At 40.0% G+C, this 25098-nt stretch overlaps 2 protein-coding genes across 2 annotated transcripts in view; both read left to right on the forward strand.

Annotated features, from left to right (window-relative positions):
* The first annotated feature begins 609 nt into the window (after window positions 1–609).
* Window positions 610–10434, forward strand: btbd9 (BTB (POZ) domain containing 9). Its single transcript, XM_004568412.5, has 11 exons — window positions 610–761; window positions 1109–1317; window positions 2087–2450; window positions 3435–3702; window positions 3849–4068; window positions 4309–4428; window positions 5339–5448; window positions 5567–5756; window positions 6074–6181; window positions 6861–6939; window positions 8396–10434. The coding sequence occupies exons 2-11, from the start codon at window positions 1133–1135 to the stop codon at window positions 8594–8596; spliced, it is 1845 nt and encodes a 614-aa protein (XP_004568469.1). The 5' UTR covers window positions 610–761; window positions 1109–1132; the 3' UTR covers window positions 8597–10434.
* Window positions 10435–12278: 1844 nt separating this feature from the next.
* The window catches only part of LOC101473384 (AN1-type zinc finger protein 3), a 13997-nt gene continuing 1177 nt past the window's right edge, over window positions 12279–25098 (forward strand). Inside the window, exons 1-6 of the mRNA XM_004568413.4 lie at window positions 12279–12843; window positions 17290–17330; window positions 20619–20810; window positions 22901–22966; window positions 23053–23223; window positions 23543–25098. The exon at window positions 23543–25098 is cut by the window's right edge and continues 1177 nt beyond it. Of these exons, the coding sequence (XP_004568470.1) occupies window positions 12776–12843; window positions 17290–17330; window positions 20619–20810; window positions 22901–22966; window positions 23053–23223; window positions 23543–23697 (693 nt within the window). The 5' untranslated portion in view covers window positions 12279–12775 and the 3' untranslated portion in view covers window positions 23698–25098. The remainder of the gene's footprint in view (window positions 12844–17289; window positions 17331–20618; window positions 20811–22900; window positions 22967–23052; window positions 23224–23542) is intronic.

A 25098-nucleotide genomic window follows, 5' to 3' on the forward strand; every position in this document is an offset into this window, starting at 1 on the left:
GCTCACTGTCTCGGTAACGGCTCTTTGCTTTTGTCGGTGTGTAAACAGACTCCAGCTCCACGTTAAACTGTGGCCGCGTCATCATTAATGCTGCTGGTGTGTTCTCCGTGTTTCTGTTTAACACTCGTTTTATTCACATGCTCCTGAATACGTTTGTATTGCAACTGTGAGTTTAACGCCCACGTCTACATCTTTAACACACCGGCACACATAGCCGTGCATTACAGGAAGCATCAAAGCATAGAATTTTTCTACAATGTTTTATAATCAACTTTTTCGAATTAGTCGATAAATCCGTGCACCCTGAAGTTTGCTGCTATGTAGTATTTTTATTTTAGAATCAGTGATTGACATTGTTAATTTTATTTTCCTTTTTTCCTTAGAAGTTTGCATCTTTTATGTTTCAGTATTTATGTTTATGTTTTCTGAGTGTGTTTATGCATGTACAGTATGATCTCATGATTTTTGTTTTTCAATACGTTTTTTTAAATAAAATGTTTAAAAATGTAACTGTCAAGTATATGAAAATAAAACTATTAAATGTGATGATACACACGCTTTGTTGGGAGCCTTTATTTTGAAACTATCTTAACTGAACCGGATGTTTCTTCCTTTGCCCCCGAAGAGGTTTCCGCTGGTGTAATGTTGGAAGAGCTAGGGGGTTAACGGCTGATTTTTTTCCTGCATTTTGGAAAAAATAACAACGACTGTGTGTTTGAGATCGACTTTATCTCAATACCGGAGTTAATGGTTGCTGTTCAGTAAGTTTATAACACAGATTAAAGCGAGAAAAGAGACATTAATTAGCTTCGAGCTAACGATTAGTCGAGGCGTCAAAATATCCGCGACACCAGCGGCTGTAAACAACACAGCCGAGCTAGCTGTTTATTCACATCGTATTTTCACTGCTGTCGTTTTACTTTGCTGACTGAGTGTTTTTAACGTACACTTTAAAAATATGAGATTTGACGTCAGCGGTGTTTGATTACAGAAGCCATTTTCCTTCAGTGCATTCCAGTTAGCATTTACCTTCAGCTAACATAAGGTTAATTTTTTTTCCGTCACTGCCTGTTTTGCTTTCGTTTTAACGTGTGCATTCCTGTGCCAGATGTAACTCTGACAGCCGTCGACCATGAGCAACAGTCACCCTCTGCGTCCACTGGCCTCCGTGTCGGAAATCGACCACATCCACCTGCTGTCGGAGCAGCTCGGAGCCCTGGTGCTCGGAGAGGAGTACAGCGATGTCACCTTCATCGTGGAGGGAAAGCGCTTCCCAGCGCACAGGGTCATCCTGGCAGCTCGCTGTCACTACTTCAGGTAAAGTTAAATGCCTCTTAGCCAGAGGTTGGCGCCTTTTTTAATTCCAGTCCTGAAACACCTGATAGTGAGTAACATAAATACTAATTTTAACCGAAAAAAACTCACGTTACGATGACAAACTGGCAATTTTTTAAAAAAGAAAAGAAAAAAAAGACAGCGCAGTGTTGTTTCACCCTGTTGATCATTTTACAACACAAAGTTTTTTCAAACTCCTAGTTGGAAAAAAATATCTTTAATTTTTTTAAAGTGACTAAATTATTCAAAAGCTTCCTTTCCCAAATCTGTCTAATACAAAATATACCTTTTTTTAATCCTCTGTAGCATCACTTTATTTTTGCTTTTCCACCTTGTATAAGGTGTGAAATATGTTTTCCACTGAACAATGCCTGTTCAACAGTGGTTGATTGTCCAAGTCATCTTTCTTGGGGCCTCACTGGCATCTTTTTCCATGTTTTTGTGGTCCTTGTGATCTTATTGACACTGTGCATGGTGGGACTGTGGTCTGGGTGTAGCATAACATACTCCACTCCCGATTGTCACTTTGATCTCTTACTAGTTCCACAACTCATTCCTGTTTTTTAACTAGAGACCTTATGTTCCCTACTGCCATCGAATCCTGCTGGTGTAAAGGACTATCTAATCTGTCTAAAGTGCATCTCATTCAATGAGCAGAATTTAGATCTTTTGTTTTTTGCGTGGTTTTATTCATGGCAAAAAATAATAAAAAACAAAAATGTAAACTTTTGCATATTCTGCCTCCTTTTAGGGCCCTGCTATACGGTGGGATGAAAGAGTCACAACCGCAGGCGGAGGTGTGTTTGGAGGAGACTCGGGCTGAAGCCTTTTCAATGCTGTTGAACTACCTGTACACGGGCCGGGCCAGCCTCAGTTCTGCCCGGGAAGAGGTGCTACTGGACTTCCTGGGCTTGGCTCACCGCTACGGGCTCCAGCCTTTGGAGGATTCCACATCTGACTTCCTCCGCACCATCCTGCATACCAACAATGTCTGTCTGGTGTTTGACGTGGCCAGCTTGTACTCTCTGAGCGCGCTCACTGCAGCCTGCTGTACTTACATGGACAGACACGCACCTGAAGTGCTAAATTCTGAAGGTTTCCTCACGCTCTCCAAGGTAAGAGTGATGGAAGAAGAATTGTAGTAGGTTTTGGTATTATTTCATTCTTGTGTTAGTCTTTATTTCTGTTAAAAATGTAGATGCAGTGACCTCTAGTGGTAGTTAGCAGAAGCTACAAAAGACAGTCAACACTGCTCAGCAAATGGCAACTGTTATCTAAGCAGGACTTCTGCATAGGTTAAAAATGTATTTTTATAGATATCTGAAAGGTATACATAAGTGATCTTAAATGAATTATTAATTTTTAATTGTGATTTATTATTTTGGTATGGATCCAAGTCTTGTATCAGTCATGTATCAGTAATAAAATATTAAGTGAAAAATGTTGTCACTTTCACATAAAAACAGCTATATATGTTATATGCAGGGATAACAATGAAGTGTGTGTGGCTGAGAAAAGTAAAATCAAATAAGTTATCAGTTAAAAAAAGGATTTTGTTAAAGGCTTAAACCTTCTTTTTTTTATTTAACCCTAAAGAGACATGTAGACTCCTGCGTCCATCAGAACCCTAAAACAGAAGAAAGTTGCAGTCCTGAAAATCAGTGTTATTAAAATCATTCACATAATAAATAATCAAAGGGCTTCTGATCTTCCTGGTTTTTGTTCTTTGACCAGTCTGATTGTAAAATGAGTACTAAGCTGCCTTCTATCTGTTTTTAACCATCTTGTATTTTAGTTTGAAGAAAAAAAAAACTATATTCATTAATTTTATTATATTATTCTGCCACACTTTGTTCTCTTTTACACAGTGATGTCATAATTTAGCCCAGAAAGGTCACACATGATGGTGAATTACCCCCTCGAATCTTCTTAAAGGCAGTTAGGTTTTAATTTAGTTACTTTTTTACAGATTAAATTTAAAAAAAAGCCATTACAGTAATATAAAATGTGGTTAAACAAGATAAGCTATAAGCACTACATTTTGTGAATTTTCTGGTGTGTTTTCCTTCCCTTGAATAATTTATTACCTGTGTCTGCAGAATGCTTTGCTGACTGTGGTCAGGAGGGACTCATTTGCTGCCAGTGAGAAGGAGATCTTCCAAGCGTTGTGCCGCTGGTGCCGGCAGCATGAGGATGGCGAGCACACTTACGAGGTGATGTCTGCAGTGCGGCTGCCCCTCATGACTCTGACCGAGATGCTGAATGTGGTGCGACCGTCTAGCCTCGTGAGCCCAGATGACCTGCTGGACGCCATTAAGGCCCGGTCTGAAAGCCGCAATATGGACCTCAACTACCGGGGAATGCTCAGTCAGTCTTCTTTGTCCTTTGTTTGATTAGCGTTCACATCAAGCTGCAGTTAAAAACTGTAATGTGTGAATATTTTTTGTTTTTTATCTGCTTCTTGAAAGCATTAATTTGTGCTTTCGTTCATGGTGTCAAATCTTGGTTTTCAGTCCCTGAGGAGAACATCGCCACCATGAAATACGGAGCTCAGGTAGTGAAAGGAGAGCTGAAGTCAGCGCTGCTCGACGGCGACACCCAGAACTACGACCTGGACCATGGCTTCTCCAGACACCCGATCGAAGAGGACGGCCGAGCTGGGATTCAGGTCAAACTGGGCCAACCGTCCATCATTAACCACATCCGCCTGCTGCTGTGGGACAGAGACAGCCGGTAAAATATTCTCTGCTCATCCTGATAAAACAAACGATAAAAAGGTCCAAGCAGAGTGTGGGCCAATTAGAGCTGACTACATAAGACGTGCTGCTTCTTAATAAAAAAAAAAAAAAGACCAAAATGTGTATTTTAAAGCACATTATAGAGTCAAACTCATTTCTTATGCACTTGTATTTTTAACCTCCCTCTTAAATCTGAAGTGCTTTGTATACTTAGTGTCCTGTATGACTGTTACAGGTCTTACTCATACTACATCGAGGTGTCAATGGATGAGCTGGACTGGGTGCGTGTTGTTGACCACTCCAAGTATCTCTGCCGCTCGTGGCAGAATCTGTACTTCGCACCCCGGGTTTGCAGGTAAACCAAACCAAAATCATATGGCTTCCAGTTATACCAGTGCTTATTAATCCCTGGCCTAAGCTATAAAATCCCATTCCATTTTTGCCATCTTTTTGGCTTTGCACAAGGGGCTTATTTGTGCTCTGTCATGACTTGCCTTAATCTCGTGTACAATTAGGGTGTGTATTTGGGTTGCTACAGTTAGTTAATTTGTACAAACCGCCTTGTTTGCCCGTGTGATGACAGAAGCATAAGTATTTTTGCATACCTCTCGAGCTGGCTGAGTTCAAATAGTGTTGTTGCCAGTAGCTGGTCTGTCCTTCCCAGACACACTGACGTGAAGTTCCTGACACTCCTGATTTTGAGTAATGTGTTGCCATGCCTTTTAAAGATAATGGAGCCAAAACATTCAAATGGATGTCAGAAGATATGACTAAAACTTGTCAGTAATGGGAATTACACCATCATTCTTTCTCTAATCGTCTTAAATTCACCATAAAAGTGAAAATATAAGTAAGTATAGTGATATGCTTGTTTGAAATTGATATCACCACCTAAAGAGAAACCTGAAACTGAGTTGTCAAAAGAATGTTTATTTAATTGGTACTTTGTAAAACAAATGCTTGTGTTAATATTTGTGTTCTTGTGTTACATGGCCATGTTGTAAGAAGTTTTGTTCCTCTTCACAAAATCCAAATTGTACTAAATGCGCTTCACTGTAGAGAAAGGCATTTGGATGGAAAACTGTCTCATTAATATAAAATACAATAAAATTCACTGGAATCAGATGATGAGCATTAATAAAATTAAAGCGGTGTTAAAAACATAAGAGGCAATAAAAAGTGTCAGTGTACTTGTGCTTATCTGAAGATTTTTAGATATAACCTGTTATTCATGTAGTCATTCATTTATTTCCTGTGTGTTTCAGATATGTTCGTATTGTAGGAACACACAACACGGTCAACAAGGTCTTCCACCTCGTGGCTTTTGAATGCATGTTCACCAACCGCTCGTTCACCCTGGAGAACGGGCTTGTGGGTAAGCAGCAAAATACTGACAGTCTGCACTGCATGTGTAGTTTGCAGTGTCTTTGTGTAGATAGAAAGGGTTTCATGTTTGTAATTTAAGCCTTTAACCCTGCTCGTAATGTCTGCAGTGCCCAGTGAGAATGTGGCCACTATAGCTGCCTGCGCTAGCGTCATCGAGGGTGTGAGTCGCAGCAGAAATGCCTTGCTCAACGGTGACACCCGCAACTACGACTGGGACTCGGGATACACTTGTCATCAGCTGGGCTCTGGGGCCATCGTCATCCAGCTAGCTCAGCCCTATTCTATCGGATCACTGAGGTGAGTGTGCACTAGCTTTGAGTTCAAATCTCAGCAGCTGTGATGAAGTCATTATTGTGTTACTTGTAATAAATCAAACGTTTCCATCACAGCTACAATAAAGTGTTTGTTTCCATCCAGTGACAAACTTTTATTTAAGCTTTTCTGTTGAATCGTATACAAGAAAAAGAAATAATTGTTGGAGAGATCAGAGCTGGAGAATTTTATTCTGCATGTACTGTACCTAATATCTATAAGTTATTAACAACAGCTTCTTATCATTGGAGTCATTTAAAAATCTGTGGTAAAATAGCATTAACACAGACAAATGTGTTCAGGCTGCTGCTGTGGGACTGCGATGAGCGCTCCTACAGTTACTACATTGAAGTTTCCACCAACCAACAGCAGTGGACAAAAGTGATTGACCGCACCAGGGTAGCTTGTCGGTAAGTGGTTCACTTCTTCTTTTCTTACTTTCTGAATCACACCTTAAGCTACCGATGCTCTTCCAGTGTCTTTAATGGTTAAAAATGGAATCAGAGCCTTTATTTTATAATAAATGAAGGCTTTAAAGAACATGCTTAATCTGCATTATTGAAAGAAGGATCTGCAGTCGGCCTCTGTTTAAATAAATGTACCTGAAGTCTTTAACGAGAGGCCTTTTAAGACCTCAGTGTTACCTGTTCCAAATACTATTTTCAATAAAAACTCTTGATTGCTATTAATTTTTTCCTTGTTACATAATTTGACTAATCCGTGAACTCGACCCCAGCAGAGAAACTTGCTGATTTGTGTGTTCACAATCACTTTTCAAAGGCCTGTCTGATTATAGTCACCTTGAACCATCTGGATTCCATCTTTGTCTGAGAATAAATACTTATAAAGATCTATTTCTAATCCTGGAACTCTTGATTATTTTCATTTTCAGAAGATCCGTGTGTAAGTAGGTGCTGCTCTTCTAAGCCGAATGTGAACATTCATAAATGAAAAGTTATTGACAAACACTTATGAAGCAGATCCTGAGGTCCATAGAAAATTTTCAGGGTCTTCTCTGGAAACTTTGATAATAACCAGAGATAAATCAGGATCTTTCTTTTGTTTGTTTTTAATTGCTTTCTCTTACAGATCATGGCAGACACTGAAGTTTGATAAGCAGCCTGCTTCCTTCATCCGTATTGTTGGGACTCATAACACCGCTAATGAGGTGAAAACATGGTTTGAAATGGTCGTCTGTGTTCATTCGTCTGTCTCTTTGTTCGAATGCTTTAGCTTTAGAGGAGCTGAAAGTTCTTTTTACATTGTAACAAACTTTTGATAAGTTGTGCTTAATCAAGTAATTGTACAGAGAGTACTTTTCAAAAATCACTGGGTGGCTAAAGTAGCTGTTACAATCAGCTAAGTTAGTAAAGAAACAAGAACAGAAAATTCCTCTTGAACCATGTAAAAAAATTATGACTTAATATACATGTTATTTAAAGACAAAAAAAGATCCACATTTAGCACATTCCAATAGTTGAGGTTAAACACTGTCTGCTAATGTTCTTTGTGTGTTTTTGAGCCAGTTGAAACTGTTAATGATTTCCTCCCAAAGTCAGATTCTGCCTTTGATACAGACGTCGCCCCCACAAGTTTGTCGAGTGTGGCGAACTTCGCAATGCTAGCAGCGGTGGCCTTCTTCCTCGATAGTTAACATCCTCACACCTTTACAGAAAACAGTTAGACATTGAGTTGGGTGGTTATGTGCCAGTTTACTTGGACACAGCTTTCCGTCCATTTTATGGATGTGGGCACCGCAGAGTCGTGTTGGTTAGCGTGGCCATTGGTTCTTTATCTCGTCATGTCACAAAGAGAGAGAGAGGGATGCTGCGATCTGATGGGGCTGAAGATCTGGCAAGTAGCGGGTGGCCCCATAACATCTGAGAAACAGCCAGAATTGAATGATTAACCCTTTATAACCCAAGTACCATACAGGCCACCTACACGAGGAACTATTTGAATTTTCTCTCCAGCCCAAAGGTTGAGGAGTTACAGTAACGTGAATTGCACATGGTAACATGTAGGTGGAGCTGATTTTTCTGTCTTTGTTCAGACAGCAGTACCTTATGAGTGCTTTGTGCTGCTTCCATAAAACAAATATCCTCATAAACAGGAGTGCACATAAGTGGTCCGCAGGTCTGCATTCGCTGTCAAAATAAAAGATGCGTACCAGATAAGAAGTTGCAACGCGCATTTGCGTACATAAGATTTTCTGGAGGAGGACAGACATTTGTTTAGAGCTCTTAAAGATGTCGAAGAAGCTCCTTTAAGCAATTACTTTGGTGTTCCAAAGTAATTGCTTTGTCAAAAGGAGTCCGAACCGGAAAAGAAGCGCGTGTTCTCAGAAAAGTGGTTGCACCTGTGGACCACTTATGTGCACTCCTGCCCATAAAGCTCATTTTCAATTTTTTCTGAAACTGTTTTCATTTTGTAATTGTAAAATGAGCCGGGTGATGGTTTAAAAAAACAAAACCAAAAACAATCAAAGGGGTTAACTCACAGTGGCTAATTGTCACTCCCATAATGATCTATTATATTAGACTAACTTTTGTCCAGTATCTGAGATAAACAGTCATTTGTGTATCGATTTCTCCTTTACATATTTAACCCTGATCTTTCTGCAGGTGTTCCACTGCGTGCACTTTGAGTGTCCGGCCCAGCTGGACACCGAGGTCAGTGAAGGCAGCCCGGGTTTGGATTCTTCTGATTCTGGAGCTACTACGCAGCAGCAACAGCAGCAGCGACCTCAACGACCTTCACGCACACACAGCCTGCTGCCCACCCAGCCCTCTTCCTCCTCATCCTCTTCCTCTTCCCATCATTAAGAACGTCCCCTTATTGGAAGATGTTGAGAGGAAGGAGAGTGGTGGGCGGGGGGGACCTCAGAACGCCATTTTGCACAGCCTTCATTGTTCAGACAGCACTGCTACAACAACACTGCTAAGGCGATCGTCTTTGTCATAATCCATAGTCCGTCTGTCATATGTGCAACATTAGAGACTGGTGTATTGGTAGCAACAGCATTTAGGGCTCCAGTCTTCCCAGTTTTGAAGCTCAACATTAGATATCATATCTCCTGCGTTTATATGAAGGTACTTTTTAGGAACTAAGACTCAAGTTTTATCCTTTAAAAAAAATATGAAGGTGAAATCTTTCTCTAAAGGTTAGGCACACACTGAAACATGTTTATACTGTATTATCAAAGAGCAGTAAGTCCATGGTGGGGGGGTGGTATTTGAATTTTATGCATTAATCGTACGATTAATAATGAAAGTACTGTTGTTAAGCTATTTTTTTAAGAAACTGTCTTAAACTGACTCTACTCACTTTTCATACCATCACAACTAACAGAGTAGAAGTTGAGTATTTTTCAAACTTTGGAAGTAAATAGTTCAAAGGTCTGCCAAAGCTGTCGAGCTAATGCATTAGGTGACATTTCTATCCAAATGGCATTTAATCCAATTATCTATCTGCATATTAAGTAATAGCTGTGGAGTATTTGATAGCAGGCTTTGACACCCAATCTAAACTTTGCAGTGTGACCTTTTCTCTTTTTTTTTTTCTTTTTCTTTTTTTTTTATAGCTAAAATTCATACCTCAATAATGATCTCACTAAAACGAACCAAGATTTAACTGAGTGTCTTAATTTAATATTTTAAGCACTTGAATAGGTTGGCGCACACACACGATTAGGGAAATCAATTAGCTTGGGGGGGAAATGAGACTTAGAGGACCAAATTTGGCTGCACTTGGGCTGCTGAAGTTTAACTTTATACTGTAGACACATGAGCAGCTTCCATCTGCACTTTATTTTACTCAAGTATACAGAAATAAGGGTTGTAGCTTGGGTCTTCTGACTGAAGTAGAGTACTGGAGTGCTGGATTTGGTATCTTGCTGTTTATGTTAAATTAATTTAAAATCTTTGTGGTTCTGGGTTGTTTTTGATTCCAGTTCTTTTTGCATTTTTTTTAATGAAGTGTCAGTGCTGTGTTTTCTTTGTGTCCTGATGTTGCACTTTTACGTTATTTAAAAAGAAGAAAAAAAAATCATTTGTTGGAAACCCTTTGTTTGCTGTTACATAACCTGAAATACCTATCTACCTTAGGTGACTCACTGATGTTTCTGTAAGCTTTCTTTAACCATCCCAATACATTTAAGACAACTACCCATTAGTTTGATAAGTCTTCCTTAATAACTAGAGAACAAAAATAGGGCTTTGTTCAGGTTGTACTCTCCATACCTTATCTAACTTTATGTGTACTTTTACTTATTTTCACCATCAATGTGTGACTGCATCTCACTGCCTCGTGTTCAATGCCTGTTAAAAATGTGATTACGAAAAACAAAAACAACAAAAAAAGCCGATGTTGTTTGTTGATTTTTGTTTCTGTAAGAGGGTGACACACACACCTGCTAGTCAGAATCGCTGCTGTTACACACAGTGAAGCTCTTTGATTCAAGCAATACAATAAGTCCACCTTTGGTTTTAAGTATTGAGAGCTTTTGTTACACACCAAATGGTGCTGATTGATAATCGTGTAACATTAATGGGCCGGGCACTGATGCCCCACCAGCTTTGTGGGCAGTGTTAATGTGTACGGCTGCCTATGAAGATGTTATTGTCATAAAACTTTTTAAAATGTCATGTTTTGAAAATCAAAAGTTTTATTGTCTTGTTTTTCATAGTGAGAAAAGTTGCACTGTTTATTCCAGCAGGTAGGAAACTTGCATCCAAGGAGTTTTTACAGCTCGTAGGACCACAGACTCGGTTACTAACCAGTATATACACTACTGTGAAACAGTACAAAGTCTTGAGACACCCCTCATTTGTTTATTTTGCTATGAAAGTAGGAAATAAAGCAATATAAGGTAAAAACGTAGTTTGTACAGTTCTAACCAGCATTAAAGTCAATATTTGGTGTGTCTAATATTTATTCTTTAACACATCCTGAACTCTCTTAGGCAGCTTTCTTGTAATTTCTTTAAGTCTTCAAGAAAATTCTCTTGGCTTTTGGGGGGACATTGAAAGTTCTTCTTTCCGTTCTGTTCTCTGTCAAGATGATCATACACTGAGGTCCGGGCTCTGGGAAGGCCATCCCATCACTGATTGGGATCATTGTCATGCTGAAAAGTGGAGTCAATCAGTTGTTTTCCAGGTGATATTACATGGATCAAATTCTGACCATATTTTTCTGCGTTTAGAATTTCATCAGTTTTGATAATATCACCACTGGCTGAAATGCAGCCCCAAGCCATGACAGACTTTCCCCTATGTTTTACATAGGGGGTAATAGATAATTTAATAGATAATGTTGTAACTCTCTCCTGACCTTCCGTCACTCCATAAGGCTTGTATAATATGGCATACCTCAGCCTTTTCTCCATTTCCCATCCCTAGCAATGGTTTCTTGACAACGGCCCTTCAACAGATAATGTCTCTGATGAGGCTTTAGCAAACACACCCACACACACATATATATACATATGTATGTATGTATATATATATATTGCCAATCAAAATTTTCCTTGTTTCTTTGTTGTAGATGCATCTAAAGAAATGGGAAATTCTGATGTGTCTTTGCGACAGCCATGAGTGACACTAGTGCAACAGGTTCCTAGTATGATAATGATAAAATTTCAAACTGGTTCTTTGCTATGTTGTCATCTCTAGAGAGTCATTGTGTTTTAATGAGTCATGGGTTGGTGTTAAGCTTGAAAAAACAGAAACAAAACATTCCTTTTAAATTTGTCAGGTGCGAGGACTGGACTGAGTGCAGAAGCAGGCAATGCCCAAAGAAAAACTTTGAAAGACCTCAGAAATGCTGGAGAAATATTGCTCAAGACCACCTAAAAATAGAGGTAACTCCGTGGAAGGCAGTTATAAAGAAATGAAGGTTGCTCAAGACTTTTGCACAGTGCACTATATATTGGGGGTGATTTTCAGTAAATGCAATCTTTAACTGCATTTAACAGTAAAAAACAATACAGTAAAGAAATTATGTTTTTAAGGCATCTCATGCTGATGCTACCTTCATGAAGTTCTTGAATAAAATTTGCTTTTACTTTGCTATTTCACTTATTCCCTTATAAATGTTTTTAAATATAACAATCCACATTTTCAAATACTGAAAAGACAATTCACAATATATAGAGTGTTAACTGTAGTTTTAAAACGTGTTGTTATTGCTTTAGTCCATAGCTTCATTGTTTTGCTTTACTCTATAGTACATCTATGGCTTACTCTTACTGTACAGTACTCGCTGTACACTTGCCTTTCCAATACTAACACTCAGGATTATAGAGAAAAGTAAACACGGCGACTCAGAAATGTTGGCATATGTGTTTATTCTGGATGTTTTCCGTGTAGAAGCGGTGTTAGTTCATACTGTTTTACCATCATTTCGTTGGCCAATATTGACATTTCTGGTTTGATGGACGCGTTTCCGGCCTAGCATACTTCATACCAGCGACGTGTGAATAGGGGTGGTCCTCAACTGTCAAGAGGGGAAGGCCTTGCTCAGTCTATTTATTTTTTATTTTTTCGCACCCTCCCACACATTTAACGTCGCCATAATTGTGTTTTATTCGTATAGGTGGACGGGCGGTGTTCATTTTAAGCTTTTTGGTGTCGACTGAAACACCGGAACGCCCCCCTCCAGTCGTTTGTCGGTCGTAAAGTCCGAACATCCAGCTGATTGCTTTGAGTGCTGTTCAATTATTCCAGTTCAAACTAAGCCGTTTCCTTTGACTTAACGGAAGGCTTTTTGTGGCTGAAGCGAGTTTGCCGACGCGATATTTATTTATTTTTTACCCATGTGTGGACTTTCGGAGGAATTGGACAGCTATCGTTTTGTGTAATTTGAGCGTTGAAGGCTTTTTCTCATTGAACGACCAGGCCCCGGACTCATCCCCAGCCTCGCGTTTCCTTATCGGCTTTTTGTGTGTGCGTGTGTGTGGGTGCGCGCGCGTGTGGGTGCCTGTGTTTGTGTGTGTGTTGGAAGTCATGGGAGACACTAGTGAACGAAGCAAACCTCCGACTCTACCTCCCAGGTGTCCCTGCGGATTTTGGGGGTAAGTGTTAAACCTGATAGAAACCGGATTAAACCCGCTATCTTGAACTGAAAAGTAAATCCGGATGAAATGTGCTAAACGGGTTCAACTAGTCCAAACCCATTGTTGTTGTTCTGTTGTACAGGCCGAGGGTGGGGGGTTGGGAAGTTGGCTAATAAATAACCTCCTAGCTTGAAAACTAGCTTAATTTACCCCCTTTTTAGAGCTCTCACACTCTTTGTCGTCTCCTGTAGTGCCGGTTGTTATTTTCCGACCGTGCTTTACCGTTTTTAGGGCTATTTTTGAAGCCAGGAGATGACGTACCCGACATAGAAAATGATTTATTGCCAGCAGGTTCCTTTTAAACCTGCCCTGTTTTCGTCTACGACTTCAAAGGAAAGCTGGATTTAAATATTTAACACGCTACTTTTCTTAAACCTTAAGATTTAAATGTGTTGTTAAACTTATTTTGTCGTTTATTTTACGCCCCTCTTTACATTCGCTCTTGTCAAGAGGTGGATGTGTGTTGCATACCGGATGTGATTCACTGATCTCGCCTGTGTTACCCCATAGGAAAAATGACTAACCTTTTTAAATGTATTTAGTAGTAACCATAAGAAGTGACTGCTTATTTCTCATTAAACGCATTGATAATTTCTTGTTCCTGTCTTCACTTGCTTTGAGGCAAATATCAATACAGAACATAGTCTTATGAATTGACATTTGATAACCAGCCCATCTTCCCCAGCTGCTTCGTTTTCTGCTGTCCAGAAAGCAAACTGGAGGTGGCAGTAACCCACCTGTCAATGTCAGGTGACATGAATGGCAGCCTTGTGTGATTATGGCCCCAGCCTGCCTCAGCTCAGAATAACACCTGGGGTGGGTGGGTGGGGGGGGGAATCTGCTGTCTCTCAGCACATGTCCCTAAAAGCCAAGGCTTCGTGAAACGATTTCAAGGTTTTATTCAACTATTTGCAGGATTTTACATCTTACTAAAAATATGGGGTGCAAACCTTCACCTTGTCAGTACTGATGATATTTACATTGTAAATTCTTTTTTTTTTTTTTTTTCTTTCTTTTTGGTGTCCCTCAGCCCCAAAGAAACAAAAACAAAACAAAAAATATCTGAATAATTAACTAGTGCAAGACTGACTTGGTTCCAGTCGGTTGCACAATATACTGCTTAAGCTACTACAGAGTCTGTAGCACAGCACTACATAGATGATATAAAACTAAATCAATAGACAAATGTAAGCAGACAAAGTAATAAAATATTATGAAATGCGACTATTGATTTAAAAACAAGCAAAAGCAACAATAATACAATTTTAAAAAGGCTAAAAATGTACATGTTAAATCCACAGAAGAAACAGATATTTAATAAAGTGGTTATTAAAACCAATAAGAGGACAGTAAAATGGTTTTTAAAAAGTTAAAGGTAATAAACAGGGGAGTAATAAAATTAAATGAGAGCTGAGAGCAACACTATTCCAGGAAACAACATTTTGGCATTCATTATAAGTCCATAAAACAAATATATAAATAAGGTAAAATGATAATTAAGACCAGGAACTAAACTACCGAAATACAAATACTGCACTTTGATGCAGGTTTGCCAATATTATTCATACCAATGTGTCCTTTAAGATGTCAGCTCATCAGGGTTTAAAGGCATCGGTTAATTTTGGGTCCAAACCTGCACTAACTTGAGCAAATAAAAGTCAAACCACAAGTGATTTCATTGATTACTTCTTTGAGATAAGGCGATGATATTCAATGGAAATCACCTGTTTGCACAGGTTGGCTCCATGAGTTTATAAAGTCCAGTAGTAAGCTCAGTAAAACATGCTAAGTAACTTCAGTTAATAATAAAAATAAATCGTTAATAATGGCATTAAATGAGCTATTATTGGTTGTAACTGCAGACAAACCTATCTCACACTGAGTTTTGATGAGAATACCTTTTGATTAGCAATGATTAACTGCAACCAAGATATGTTACAGCTAAAGTGCAGCCTGGATGACATTAGTTTTAATCATTTCAAACATTGCTTTTAAGTTTCTTTAATTTGTGGATACTTCAGAGTAGCTAATGTACAGGTTGATCACTTCTTATGAGCAACAGGATTTAAGAGGATGAGGTAATCGATTTAAAAATACTTTCTTTGAGTAAAGCCTTGTTCTTGGATTCAAAATGACGGAATAGTTATCAGTCTGTTTGTTTTTTCCTACTCTGCGTGCTGCTATCAGATGAACAAGTTGCGTTTTGAGGACCTAAACAAAATATTTGACTTGGTTGTGGCACCTTTGTGCTGACATAATCAAGCTTTCCCATCTTGTCTCCACCTTGAAGCGTCACCTGGGAGCATAATGAAGTATATTTTGTCTGTAGAAGACTTGTTTTATCCTGTGTGGTTTATGTAGCAAAGAAAAAAGAAGCCATCTTATTTGGAAAATTTCAGGCTTTTAGTGATTTAAGTATTATTAAAGACTAGATGACAATATTAAAATTGTCTCAAAATTGCATTTTGTTTTTGTTTTTTGTTTGGCTTAGAGCGACTGAATTTGTCTGGTACTATCATTCACCTCTTTGCTTTCAGTATAAACAGTCTGTGCAGGCTTGTCCTTCTGTATTAGTCACCTAGCTCCTGTAGGAACAATGATATGAATACCCCACCAAGTTCCAGCTTGTGTACCATTGAGAGAACTCGGTGTGAACAGAAATGGCTGAGAACAAAGACATTGTGGTGGTATGGACATTGGAGAGAAGCCCAGAAGGTGAGGGAAAGACACACCTGTGGCAAAGGTCTTACCAGTTGCCAAGAAAAGATTCAAATGACTAGTTTTAAAACTGTTCATTGTCTTCTGAATGGACTTGCAATGAAAAAACCTTAAGGTCACATCTAGGTCACTTTAAACTCTGTAAGAATGTTTTCTCTGTCTATTCAAATCTTGACTATTCATGGCAAAAGCTTGTAAAATCACTTTTGTGTTTTTGTTGAAAGTTCTTAGTTAGGCTGTTACTATGCAGCCATCAAAAAGATGAAAGGCAAAGAACAAATGCTTTACACTACATTCAGTCATTCACACACACATTCACACACTGGCAATGGCAAGCTACATTGTAGCCACAGCTGCCCTGGGGCGCACTGACAGAGGCGAGGCTGCCGGACACTGGCGTCACTGGGCCCTCTGACCACCACCAGTAGGCAAACATGGGGTTAGTATCTTGCCTAAGGATATTTGAGATCGAACCACCGACCTTCTGATTAGTGGCTGACCTGCTCTGCACCTGAGCTACAGCCACCCGTGCTGTCAGTCTCAGCCGTTCTTTGAGGCATGCAACAGCAAATGAAGGTTGAAGTTTAGGTTGACAATATATGCACAGTTTGCAAATTCAAATGGGGGTTTGAGCATTGTAACAGCAGGTTACCTATTGTTGAACTTGAACCAAATATTAGTGAATTTGTAGTAGGGCTGCACGATTAATCGTTAGAAAATCGCGATCTCGATTCATACTTATGTGCGATCTCATTTCCAAATGACAACGATTAAAAAAAAAAAAAAAAAAAAAAAAGACGACGATTGTACCGCATTTTGATCTGGGACGTAATCTGCATGAAAACAAGCGCTCACTCTTCCTTTTTTGTTGTTTTTATGTTTATTTATTGTTTTTATGTTCAGTCTCAACTGTTATAAAGTTGATGTGCAGTTAATAAGTGCAATAAATATTTATACTGGAAAAGAAAATCGTGAGAGAATCGTGATCTCAATTCTAAGCCAAAAAATCGTGATTCTCATTTTATGCAAAATCGTGCAGCCCTAATTTGTAGCATAGTTTTTTTCCCCTTTTTGACTACAGAAAGATCGACTGAAATCTACTCGAGTACGTAAAACCAGATGGGCGTAATTTGCCTTTAAGATGAAATGTTTGTCTCTCTGCTTGCAGCTTGCAGGAAACTAGTAATGCTGAAACAATCAAGGGAGTGACAGAAGATTCATCAGCAACAATAGCTTAACAGTGGGGAAGAATATCCCCTCTTCCAGCCATGTGCTCCTCTTGTGCAGCAACCGTCTGCTTATCAATTTTCTCCCTTTTCTTTCAGTCTTACCTCGAAGCCAAGGCCCAATTTCTAAAATCCTGAGATTAAGCCTTGGAGGAGATTATGAAAGATCATAGATTTAATGAGCTGGATATGACATAATTTTTATCTGAGATGTTGAAAAATTCAGAGTGGTATTATTCTTCCACATTTATGTTCACCTACTCTGCAGTAAATACAGGTATTAACCTGTTGGAGGAAAAGATGTTTATATATAGATGACTCCCATTAAATTCACATTTAGTAATTTGACATTGTTTCTTCTTTTACACATAAAGTTGAACTATAGATGGTTGAAATGTGTGGAAACAAACAGCAGGTCTGCGGAGGTTAAAAACTGACATTATCTCTCTTGTCTTTCCAGGTCCAGTAAAACAATGAACTTATGCTCCAAATGTTTTGCTGGTAAGTCACTTCTAAATGCACAGTATTTGTCTTGTGGGGGGAAATAAACAACACTGGGTTTTCATTTGGATATCATTCAATAGCAAAGGAGGCACAGGACACAAATGGGTCCTGTTACACCTTGGGTACCTGACATCTTTCAGCAGCCAACAACATCCCTCAGTTTACTGAATGTTTGCCAACTGCGTGACTTTTCTCGAAATATAAAAGATTTAAAGTGGTGCTACTTTGCATTCTTGCTTACATGCACGAAAGTAGGAACTCTACTTGGAGAATGAGCCAGACTTCTTTGTCCGTCAGTACAAGCCAGCTGGAAGCTGTACGAAAGAGACAGAACTGATAGCTATTCTGTTGCTTCTGATGTTCACTTTGGTTGTTTTGTCTGTAAATGTGGCCACAGGACACGCGTGGTCTTTCACTCGAATGTTGTGATGTTTTGTCCAATGAAGTTGTGGCTGGCTCAATAAATGGCCTGTATTTGTATAGCGCTTTACTAGTCCCTAAGGACCCCAAAGCGCTTTACACAACCAGTCATCCACCCATTCTCACACACTGGTGATGGCAAGCTACATTGTAGCCCTGGGGCGCACTGACAGAAGCGAGGCTGCCGGACACTGGCGCCACCGGGCCCTCTGACCACCACCAGTAGTCAACGGGTGAAGTGTCTTGCCCAAGGACACAACGACCGAGACTGTCAAAGCCGGGGCTCGAACCGGCAACCTTCCGATTACAAGGTGAACTCCCAACTCTTGAGCCACAATCACCCAATATGTTCGTTGTCAAAAAAAAAAAAAAAAAATTCCTTTGCCCCCACAGCAGGTACTCAAAGCCAATCGCAGTGTTGTTTCTGTGCCTCTCTGGGTTTCAGTTTGTAGTAATGGTTAAAACGATAAATGATTTAAAGTTGCATTGGTGTATAAGGCCTGTTAACTGAAAAGGCTTATTACCTATGTCATTTTTAACATCAGTTGCCTCCAGAGTTTCACCTGTGCTGTTGTTGCTTGACTACAGAGTTAACAGTCTATACTACAGAGATTCAAATCCCCATACCCATGCACGGATGGATGCATTTCAGCACCCCTGGATGCTCCTGGGTGTGTCTTTGTCTTTGAGAGTTACTTGCAGCTGCTTACTTCTCACATATAAATGGCTGAAACTATTGGATGTTCATTTTCTCTTGGCGTGCAGAGGCATTCTCAGTGACAGCCTGACACACTGCTAGCAGCAGCTTGAGGCTAGGTGTGCCAGCAGATTTCAGTTAGGAATGTCAATAATGCTAAGAAGTCATTCTCAGAAAACGAAAGAACCCATAAAGCGCCTCACTCCAAAATGATGTATTTGCCATTTGGAGGAAAACGGTGAAAGTTAGGAGATAATTGCTTCCATAAAGGATGATGAGATTCCATAAAATCTTCTTAATTTGCTGGGAAGATGGTAGCTGTTCTGAGGGCAGATTCGGGAAACAGACTTATCTTTGTCTGTTTCTCTGGTTACTGCATTTACTGTTTTGCTTGGAAGCTTTCTAAAACATAGAAAGTTTCATTTTTCTCCAGCATGATAATTGCACAAGAGAAAAATGCCCAGTTAAAGTTTGAAAATGTCATTGTATGAATTAAGCTGTCCCAATGACTTCTCCAGTCTGGTTCAGGTGGATGAGGGTTGAAGGTGATCCGCAGCCCTGTCGGTGGTCATAGCAACCAGTGAGCATGGTAGCATGGTAGACAGTGAGGACCTAGCATCACAGACAGCAGTAATGCTTAGAATAGACTTGATACACACAAGTATGGAGGCTGAGCAGAAGTGGGTTAGCCCACATGTGGAGGTAAAAGTAAAATCTAGGCTGGCCTCCCACACCTTCCCCTGCGGGGAGAGGGTGGTGGTGGAATAAAGACAAGAACCAGCTCAGGCGTGCAAGGTGATTTTTATCTTTGTCTCACTGAGTCACATTTCACTTGGTAAAGTTAACTGATAGCCACATGGTAATGGAGTTTAGAGATGGTTTGTACTTTCATTCAGGCTGTTTTTTTTTTAGTTTTTTTTTTTAAGGTTAAAGTTCTATTTTATTTTATTTTTATACACACATGGTAGTCATGAAATGATCAGTCGCAGAGAGATGGAGATGGCGCATGCTGCAACCAGTGATTATTTTGATTGTTGGTTAATCTGTGAATATGCAGATTAATCAACCATAAAATAAAACAATATGCAACAATGGTGGAAGCTGCTTATCAAAGATTACCATAGAAGGAAAATAGAGGCATAGATGGCACCAATGTTGAATGCTTTGGAAGGTATTCAGTAAATTATTGCTGATGAAAGAAAGTTTAATATGTTGTTTTTGTTGGGGTTTTTTTTTTTTTTTTTTTTTTTTTTTTTTTAAATGGTGGCAACTATTTGTTACAAATACAGCGTGGCATGTTAAAAAGCCAGAATATTAATTTGAGCAGTTTTTACAAGATGCCTTTTAATCAGTGCACTGGGCTTCGATTGTTTCAAGTAATCGTGTAATTGACTTTTTGGGATGAAATCATTTCCTAGAGTTTTGTCTGTTTGCTGGTAATTTAATTTAGATGTGTTTCCATCTACAGTGTAAATGCAGATCCTTAAAGCAGCTGACCGTCAGCTGTTATTGACTTTCCTCAAATGTACTGATAAGGAAAGAGTCAGATGATTGCTGAATTCAGTGGACGCTCCATTTTCAAGTCACTGCTAAAAGTTATAGGTGTAATGGGAGGAGAGAGCCATAAACACTGAGGCACTCTGGAACATGATGTTAGGGAAACTCTGCTCACAGTTATATTTACCAAACAGCCGATGCATTATAGTTTGACAGACAGGAAAAACTGGGATACCAAAGGAAATGGTCAGGCAGAAGATAATAACATATGAGAGCTCTGTCAGGGCGGAGGACTAACTCACTGTTTCACCAAATGTTTTCTTTTTTGTCTTTAGGTTGACTTGATGGTTTTAGTTTAAATATGTACCTCCCACATATCGCTGTTAAATTGCCTGATAACTCTTATACACTAATTTCGATGTATTTTTCAGCTACATGAAACCTTTTACAGATGTTATAACGGGAGATCTGGGGTGCACAGTGCCTATACCACACTCCATAAGTCTAGAGTTGTCTGTTTGACACAATGTCCTATCTCCTCTTATTTATTTTTTTTCCTGTCCCTCCCACTGTTTGTATTTTCCCTGTCCTCTTCTTTTCTCTTCTTCTTTTTTTTTTTTTTTTTTTTTTGCATTCCTGTCTACTCCCTCACTCTCTGTCCTTGACCACAGACGTCCAAAAGAAGCAGCCAGTCGAAGACTGCACCCCCAAGCCCATCCAAAGCACCGGGAGTAGCCAATCGCCAGTTTTCAGTAGCGAGATGAGCAGTAGCAGTAGCCAATCCCTATCATTGTTGCCGCCCTCAAGCTCCGAGCAACTGTCAGCTGAAGAGCCCTTACCTGTGTTTTCCAGCACAAGGGAAGGTAAGCCTGGTCAGCCAATGACTTCACACTCACCCTGTTCTGTTTTTAAAAACTGACTTTCAGGAGAGCAAACTTTCCTAACAATGTGGAAGCAAAAGGTTAATGGTCACAGTAGACTGAAACTTTTGCTCAATTTAACGGTTAAGTCTTTCTCAAAGAATTGATGGATGCAGAGCAAGCTGTTTGTGGCAGTGATGATAGTCTGGACTGACTGTTCTTTTTCTTTGTCAAGCACAGGAAGATGCAGAACATGGCTGACACAGGAGTGCAGCACTGAAACAAAGGAACATAATGAAATATGAAGTTCATTGCAGAGCTCATAAAATCCCTCATGTAGGAATTTTCTCAACTATCGTGGACCTCAAGACTACGTTAAATGTCATTCTTTGTAGATGAAGCAGTATGATGTCTCTGTGGTTTGGAACAGTTTGTGCAGGCATAAATGCTGCTGTGCAGCCTTTTCGGTCTTTAAATAAGTACTGGATGAATCTGTCTGTGGGTTTTGCTTTTAAAACATAGAAAAGGCAACAGTAGTAATTCTCTAGTACAAAGCGGCACATGGTACAAGGAAAACTTCAATCTCGAGTAGAAAACACAGTTCTCTGCAAAAGCCTCTGACTGTTCAGATCTGTATGACCAGATCCTATGCTACATCAACCACAACATTAAAATCACCTACCTTATGGATGTCAGCTGTTCCCTTCTAGGGGTGACCTGTAGGGACGTTAGCCAGAGCGCTTTGTTTTTGACAGTTGTGGTGATCTATAGATTTTTCTTGATCAGATGCATTTCATGCATGTTTAATCCGATCAGGTCAACACTTTAGGCTCTTCATCATGTTCTTTGAGCAGTTTCTGCTGTGTATCAGAACTCTTTTCCTTGCTGGGGTAGATTCTGCCGTCACAGAGTATTAGAAGTGGGGAAACTGTACGTACAAGGGTGGAAAGACTATTAATAAAGATCAAGAACCAAGTTTTCCCCAGTAGATTGTTGCATTATAACAGAATAATACGTTTATTCACATCATAGGTTAGTGGATTCAATGTTGTGGATGATTAGTGTGTCTTGGTCTATAGCAGATTGTCAACAATAATTACTTAATATAATCTATTTTGTAAATTGCTACTTTTTAAATCTTTTTTTGGACGCTTTGGGACAGAAACGAGCGTACTCTGAATGCTGTCTGGGCTCCTGCTTAAATATAAGAAAGGGGTTCAAAGTAGAGTTGCTCTTCTGCATCAAAAACGGCTAATTGAGATGTTTTGGGCCTCTGATTAGGATGTCTCCTGGAGGTCTCCTAGGTAAATGGTTTCAGACATACCCAACCAGGAGCAGATTCTCCTGGCAGAGTCGGGACATGTTGAAGTGATTATATCCCTCAGCTGTCTCAGGAACACCTCAGAGAGCTAAAGGCGGTGGCTTGAGACTACTGCTCCTATGACCCAGACTCTCATAAGCAGTAGGGAATATAGATAAATGTTGTTCTTAACACATTTCTAAGTTGTAGAGTTATACTTGCTTTCATCTGGAGTCATGTTTCTTACCATGTGACAAACTTCAGTATTAGTTTTCCTGTTGGTCTCCAATCAAAGTCTCTCCACCAGCACATTAACTAAATTTTTACCCACCTTTCGCTTGACTGAGTTTGCTGGTAACTGTATCTGTCTGCTGTTTGATGCTGAGGTGATGTACAGAATCGTTCCTAAACTCACTATTAAGCGCTTAAAATGCACCTTTCCATACATACATCTTTGTTTTGTATCATTTGTAAAATATTGTTTTGGTTGCTTAAAAATCCTTGAAATGTTCATTTCATTTGTTTTGACATTTAATGGCTTTTGAAAAGGTCAAGCTGGTTTGGATGAAGTGAATATATGGCCTGCTGAAAAATGTTAGAACATCTATATAATAATGTAATGACTAATAGTTTAAGTATTGACATTTCAGCTTCAATTTCAAATGATGAAGTTGTTTTTATTTTAAGCATGGTACACAGTACAATCGTAGGTTTTCTTTCCTCGGAGTGGATGTTAAAGGAAGGAGGTCATTCCACATCGTGTCTCACTCGCCTTTTATTCCTCCACCTGTAGGTGTGTCGTCCACAGAAACAGCCCAAGGCACACTCTGCACGCCCACAAAACGTCCACGAGAATCAGGTACCACCTCTTCCTCTTGCCTTCTAGCGCCGCACGACCTTTGACAGGTTGAGCGCTAAATCTTTAACCCTGGTGTTTGTTTCCAGCCTCGGGCTCGGAGAGCGAGGCCACACCAGAGAAACGACCACGGACAGAAGAGAAAGAAGGGAGTGGCGAAGAGGCCCGCGGGACGCCCAAGCAGAAGAACCGTCGGCGCTGCTATCGCTGCCAAACCAAACTAGAGCTGGTGCAGCAGGAACTGGGATCCTGTCGCTGTGGTCAGTATCATCTTTGAGACGCATGTCACTGTATAAGCTAAGATGGTCATTGGCTTATGGCATCTTTGTCAAATGTTTGCATATAAACAATGTGGGAAAACTATAACTATATCAGAATCACTCACATGTACAAATTACAGGTAATGCACATTCATCCTCTTAAAATTGTATAAAGAAAATAGCACAGACCTGGTTTAGAAACTAGGAAAAGAGACCTCTTCCCAATGTTCTTGTTTAACAATAAGCTTGGCAAAGTAAAATTAAATAATGTGTATTGGGGTCACTTCCTGCCTCACCAGCTTCTCTGTTTGCCTCCCAGGCTACGTTTTCTGCATGCTCCACCGTCTACCCGAGCAACACGACTGTCTGTTCGACCATCTGGGCCGCGGACGTGAGGAGGCCGTCCTCAAGATGGTGAAGCTGGACCGCAAGGTGGGCCGTTCATGCCAGCGCATCGGGGAGGAGTGCTCCTGATTGGCCACAGAGTGAGCAGCCATCCAATAAAACAGGAGCTTACAAAGAGGAGGTGGTGGTAGTGGTGTTGATGGAAGGAGGTCTAGGAGAATTGACAAATGGGGTAATGGGAGGGGGCGGGTGGGAGGGGGGAGAAGAGGAGGAGGGGATGGGGTGTGGTTGTAACATCCTGCATCTGACCCAACGATTCTGGATCTGAGCTTAAGGCCACCCTGTTGAAGTCCTGGTTTCCTGCCTGGAGCGTCTGTTCGGACTCTGCTCAGGGCCAACAGGGGGCCGCCTGGTGGCTGTTCTTCAGAGCTACGTTCAGTATCGCATGTTCTCACACACACAGCCTTAACCCCACCCGTCTTCAGAGGAAGGACACCACAGAGACGGATCCAGTCAGTTGTATGTCATGCACAGTTCTTCTGTGCCTTGCCCCGGTTTTCTCCTCTTTACTCAGTCTTTTTTTTTTTTTTTTTTTTTTTGTTCTTTCTTTTCAGTACAGGAAGTGAACTGCTCTAACGCTCAGCTGAACTGATCCATTTGGATTTTTTTGAATTCTACAGAGTTATTTGTTTTATTTAGATTTTTTCCCCCATTACCTGGTCGCGGATGAGGGGTCTAGCACTATCCCACGACCACTCCTCAGGTCGTCATCAAGGGGTCGAGGTATCAAACCTGTAACCTCACCTTCCTCTTCTTTTTTTCTTTTTTTTTTTTTTTTTTTTTTCCCCCTTTCTTCCACCCGTGTTTGGACCCATGCACGGCATCACTAACCAGTTGTACTCATGCATGGTTCTAGCAACAGTGTATTTGTGCAGGTTTTGAGCGTGTCATTTGGTAATGTGATGCAGTCCAAGGACGCTGCCATGGTTCAGTCCTTTTTTCTATTCTTTTTTTTTTTTTTTTTTTTTTCCTCCTGTGTGGCCGTTACCTTGATTAGCTCTGTTTTTACTGCTTAGCCACGGTGTCGTGGAGGACAATACAGCCGATCCCTGCCTCTGCTCACAGACTGTTGGCAAAAAGGAAAAATACAAATAAATAAATAAATAAATAAAATAGACAAACACACTAAATGGACAAGAGACACTCAGATAAATCCTCTGTGTAGCAGTCCCTCTTCTCCCTTCTCCCTCCCATTTTTCAATTTACTGAGTGGTACTGTTGTTCTTGATACATAAAGGGGAAGACGACTGAATTTTTGTATTCAAATGAAGAGTTCTTCACCAAAATGCCATATATTAATTTAGAAAAACAAATATCTGAACTATAACTGAGTCTCCATAGCTTCCCACTGAGTATTTATATTACTACCTTTTTATTTTGTGGTTTTGTTTTTTTTTGTTTTTTTGTTTTTTTGTAGGTAGGATAAATTGGGGATTTATTTTCAGCTTTGAGATGTCTCTTTGGAATATA

This window comes from Maylandia zebra, linkage group LG15 (assembly GCF_041146795.1).
Source record: "Maylandia zebra isolate NMK-2024a linkage group LG15, Mzebra_GT3a, whole genome shotgun sequence".
Taxonomy (NCBI): domain Eukaryota; kingdom Metazoa; phylum Chordata; class Actinopteri; order Cichliformes; family Cichlidae; genus Maylandia; species Maylandia zebra.

Coding starts and splice junctions, on each gene's coding strand:
- btbd9 (XM_004568412.5), top strand. CDS start 1,133: ATGAGCAACAGTCACCCTCTGCGTCCACTGGCCTCCGTGTCGGAAATC. Junction 4,069..4,308: donor CTGTGGGACAGAGACAGCCG/GTAAAATATTCT, acceptor TGACTGTTACAG/GTCTTACTCATACTACATCG. Junction 6,182..6,860: donor CGCACCAGGGTAGCTTGTCG/GTAAGTGGTTCA, acceptor TTTCTCTTACAG/ATCATGGCAGACACTGAAGT.